General features: G+C 46.2%; 1 protein-coding gene across 1 annotated transcript in view; it reads right to left on the bottom strand.

The window, feature by feature from the left end:
• LOC124027425 (replication factor C subunit 1-like) overlaps nt 1–4,166 on the bottom strand; it is a gene marked incomplete at its 5' end in the record, with an annotated part of 35,394 nt that extends 31,228 nt beyond the window's left edge. The window contains 4 exon segments of the mRNA XM_046339854.1: nt 1,552–1,604; nt 1,607–1,730; nt 3,216–3,608; nt 3,960–4,166. Of these exon segments, the coding sequence (XP_046195810.1) occupies nt 1,552–1,604; nt 1,607–1,730; nt 3,216–3,608; nt 3,960–4,166 (777 nt within the window).
• Nucleotides 4,167–5,000: the final 834 nt, after the last annotated feature.

The following is a 5,000-nucleotide window of genomic DNA, read 5'->3' as shown; positions in this document are numbered from 1 at the left end:
GAAAAGAAAACGAGAGAGAGAAAAACGAGAGAGAAAACGAGAGAGAGAGAACGAGAGAGAAATGAAAACGAGAGAGAGAAAAGAAAGAGAGAAAACGAGAGAGAGAAAACGAGAGAGAGAGAAAACGAGAGAGAGAGAAAAACGAGAGGAGAAAACGAGAGAAGAAGGAAAAACGAAAACGAGAGAAAACGAGAGAGAGAGAGAGAAAAGAGAGAGAGAGAGAGAAAACGAGAGAGAGAGAAAAGAGAGAGAGAGAAAACGAGAGAAAGAGAGAAAACGGGGGAGAGAGAAAACGAGAGAGAGAGAGAGAGAGAAAACGAGAGAGAGAGAGAGAGAGAGAAAAGAGAAAACGAGAGAGAGAGAGAGAAACGAGAGAGAAAAAGAGAAAGAGAGAAAGAGAAACGAGAAAGAGAGAGAGAGAAAACGAGAGAGAGAGAGAGAGAAAAACGAGAAACGAGAGAGAGAGAGAAAACGAGAGAGAGAAACGAGTGAGAGAGAGAGAAAACGAGAAGGAGGGAAAGCAAGGAGGGAAAACGAGACGAGAGAGAGAAAAAGAAGGAGAGAAAACGAGAGAGAGAAAACGAGAGAGAGAGAGAGAGAGAGAGAGAGAGAGAGAGAAAAACGAGAGAGAGAGAGAGAGAGAGAAACGAGAGAGAGAGAGAAAAACGAGAGAGAGAGAGAGAGAGAGAAAACGAGAGAGAGAGAGAAAACGCAGAGAGAGAGAGAGAAAACGAGAGAGAGAAAAGAGAGAGAGAAAACGAGAGAGAAAACGAGAGAGAGAAAAGAGAGAGAGAGAAAACAAGAGAGAGAGAGAGAAAACGAAGAGAGAAAACGAGAGAGAGAGAAAACGAGAGAGAGAGAGAGAAAACGAGAGAGAGAGAGAGAAAACGAGAGAGAGAGAAAAAACGAAACGAGAGAGAGAAAAGAGAGAGAAGAGAGAGAGAGAAAAACGAGAGAAAACGAGAGAGAGAAAACGAGAGAGAGAGAGAGAGAGAAAAGAGAAAACGAGAGAAAAGAGAGAGAGAGAGAAAAACGAGAGAGAGAGAGAAAACGAGAGAGAGAGAGAGAGAAAACGACAGAGAGAGAGAGAAAAACGAGAGAAGAGAGAGAAACGAGAGAGAGAGAGAAAAACGAGAGAGAGAGAGAGAAACGAGAGAGAAAAGAGAGAGAAAGAAAAACGAGAGAGAGAGAGAGAAAACGAGAGAGAGAGAGAGAAAACGAGAGAGAGAGAGAGAGAAAACGAGAGAGAGAGAGAGAAAACGAGAGAGAGAGAGAAAACGAGAGAGAGAGAAAACGCAGAGAGAGAGAGAAACGAGAGAGAGAGCAAACGAGCAAACGAGAGAGAGCAAACGAGAGTGAGAGCAAACGAGAAAAGAACAAGAGAACGAGAGAAAGAACAAGAGAACGAGAGAGAGAACAAGAGAACGAGAGAGAGAACAAGAGAACGAGAGAGAACAAGAGAACGAGAGAGAACAAGAGGCCGAGGAGAAAACGAGAAGGAGAAGACGAGAGAGAGATCGAAAGAGGTAAGTAAGTGAACCCTTTGTGTACCTTCTCAGTCTTGGCGGCTCCTCCATCTCTGCCCATCACCAGGTATGTTGTCCTCTGCTGATGTTACCGGTCACCTTCCCTCCATAACGCTCTATCAGCACTTTCTAGCGTCCTCCGTTCCATACTCTCAACACGCCAGAGATCACAAACACACATCCCTCCAGGCAGTTCTCTGCTCCCTGCACACACACACACACACACACACACACACACACACACACACACACACACACACACACACACACACACACACACACACACACACACACACACACACACACACACACACACACACACACAGAGATGATGGCCCTGCAACAGGTACACACACAGAGATGATGGTCTGTGGGCTGTGTGTTTGTCTTAGACAGTGGGTATGGGGTTTGGGATCCCAGGGCTCTGGGTCCAGGGGTACTCTAATCCTCAGGAACCCCACTACAGAGATGATGGCCCAGGGCTGTGTGTTTGTCTTGTGTGGGTACACACACACATCCCACGGTTACTGGGTCCGTCACGGTTAGACACACTACGGAAGGCACACGGTTCCCTCGCTTCACACCCAATTCCTCTGGACTTGCTCGGACACACACACACTCACACACACACACACACACGGTTACACACACACACAGACACACACACGGTTACGCTTACACACACACACACACACACACACGCGGTTACGGTTACACACACACTCACACGGTTACACACACACGGTTACACACACACACACGGTTACACACAGTCACAGAGTCAAAGAGCTTTGGGTTATTTTCAGTCAGTCACAGAGCTTTGGGTTATTTTCAGTCAGTCACAGTCACATAGCTTTGGGTTATTTTCAGTCACAGTCACAGAGCTTTGGGTTATTTTCAGTCACAGAGCTTTGGGTTATTTTCAGTCAGTCACAGAGCTTTGGGTTATTTGTCAGTCAGTCACAGAGCTTTGGGTTATTTTCAGTCAGTCACAGTCACAGAGCTTTGGGTTATTTTCAGTCACAGTCACAGAGCTTTGGGTTATTTTCAGTCAGTCACAGAGCTATGGGTTATTTTCAGTCAGTCACAGAGCTTTGGGTTATTTTCAGTCAGTCACAGAGCTTTGGGTTATTTTCAGTCAGTCACAGAGCTATGGGTTATTTTCAGTCAGTCACAGAGCTTTGGGTTATTTTCAGTCAGTCACAGAGCTTTGGGTTATTTTCAGTCAGTCACAGAGCTTTGGGTTATTTTCAGTCAGTCACAGAGCTTTGGGTTATTTTCAGTCAGTCACAGTCACACACAGTCACAATCACAGAGCTTTGGGTTATTTTCAGTCAGTCACAGAGCTTTGGGTTATTTTCGGTCAGTCACAGTCACAGAGCTTTGGGTTATTTTCAGTCAGTCACAGAGCTTTGGGTTATTTTCAGTCACAGTCACAGAGCTTTGGGTTATTTTCAGTCACAGTCACAGAGCTTTGGGTTATTTTCAGTCACAGTCACAGAGCTTTGGGTTATTTTCAGTCAGTCACAGAGCTTTGGGTTATTTTCAGTCAGTCACAGAGCTTTGGGTTATTTTCAGTCAGTCACAGAGCTTTGGGTTATTTTCAGCCAGTCACAGAGCTTTGGGTTATTTTCAGTCAGTCACAGAGCTTTGGGTTATTTTCAGTCACAGAGCTTTGGGTTATTTTCGTTGAACGATAACTGTTGATTTAAAAAGTTTCACCTCTTTCTTGGGGGAGGTTTTAAGAGTCGTGGGTGTGGTCACCATGGTTACGCTTCCTGTTTTGAGCTTGGACTTCCTGTCTGTGCTCGAAGGGGTTAGGAACTCCTTTTTGGGAGAGACGGACGCATTGATGCTCAGATTTGTCTTGCCTCCTCCTTCCTCTTCCTCCTCCCTTTTCTTCATCATGGACAGTTTGGAACTGGTCTTAACAAGAGGGGGGACCTTTTCAGGGGACGGACCGATCACGTCCTGGTTGTGGTCCCGCCCATTGGACTGTGATTGGCTGGTAGTGCTGCTGTGGGAGGAGTTAGCGCTACTTTTGTTGGCTGACCCCAGATCCTCACCAGAGTATTTACGAGCCTGGACACACACACACACACACACACTATACATATATATACATATATAGAGACATGTTGAATCTTTCAGAGAGAGAAAGAGAGAGTTTATAGTGTGTGTGTGTGTGTGTGTAACCGTGGGTGTGTGTGTGTGTGTGTGTGTGTGTGTGTGTGTGTGGTTCCATCACTGTGTGTGTGTGTGGTTCATCAGTGTGTGTGTGTGTGTGTGTGTGTGTGTGTGTGTGTGTGTGTGTGTGTGTGTGTGTGTGTGTGTGTGTGTGTGTGTGTGTGTGTGTGTGTGTGTGTGTGTGTGTGTGTGTGTGTGTGTGTGTGTGTGTGTGTGTGTGTGTGTGTGTGTGTGTGTACTCTTCACCTTCTTGGCGTGTGGTTGCTGGTCCAACATGGCCAGCGTCTTGGCAAACTCCTCGTCCTCGTGGACCTGCCTCTCCAACTCCTCGTCCTCGTGGACCTGCCTCTCCAACTCCATGTCCTCGTCCATCTGCTGGGCGATGACCTCATCAGTCAGCGACTCAACAGGGTCCTGAGAGAGTTGGAGGAACAACACACAGCCGTCAACAACGACAACCAGTCAGACTAGTCAGACTAGACCTGAGTCTCATCAACAACAACTAGTCAGACTAGTCAGACTACACACTAGACCTGGGTCTAATCAACAACAACTAGTCAGACTACACACTAGACCTGGGTCTCATCAACAACAACTAGTCAGACTACACACTAGACCTGGGTCTCATCAACAACAACTAGTCAGACTAGTCAGACTACACACTAGACCTGGGTCTCATCAACAACAACTAGTCAGACTAGTCAGACTACACACTAGACCTGGGTCTCATCAACAACAACTAGTCAGACTACACACTAGACCTGGGTCTCATCAACAACAACTAGTCAGACTACACACTAGACCTGGGTCTCATCAACAACAACTAGTCAGACTAGTCAGACTACACACTAGACCTGGGTCTCATCAACAACAACTAGTCAGACTACACACTAGACCTGGGTCTAATCAACAACAACTAGTCAGACTAGTCAGACTACACACTAGACCTGGGTCTCATCAACAACAACTAGTCAGACTACACACTAGACCTGGGTCTCATCAACAACAACTAGTCAGACTACACACTAGACCTGGGTCTCATCAACAACAACTAGTCAGACTAGTCAGACTACACACTAGACCTGGGTCTCATCAACAACAACTAGTCAGACTACACACTAGACCTGGGTCTCATCAACAACAACTAGTCAGACTAGTCAGACTACACACTAGACCTGGGTCTCATCAACAACAACTAGTCAGACTACACACTAGACCTGGGTCTCATCAACAACAACTAGTCAGACTACACACTAGACCTGGGTCTCATCAACAACAACTAGTCAG

The sequence above is a fragment of the Oncorhynchus gorbuscha genome, unplaced genomic scaffold (assembly GCF_021184085.1).
Source record: "Oncorhynchus gorbuscha isolate QuinsamMale2020 ecotype Even-year unplaced genomic scaffold, OgorEven_v1.0 Un_scaffold_3207, whole genome shotgun sequence".
In the NCBI taxonomy this organism is placed as follows: domain Eukaryota; kingdom Metazoa; phylum Chordata; class Actinopteri; order Salmoniformes; family Salmonidae; genus Oncorhynchus; species Oncorhynchus gorbuscha.
Note: the sequence above shows the minus strand (reverse complement) of the source record. Positions and strands in the feature narration are given on the sequence as shown.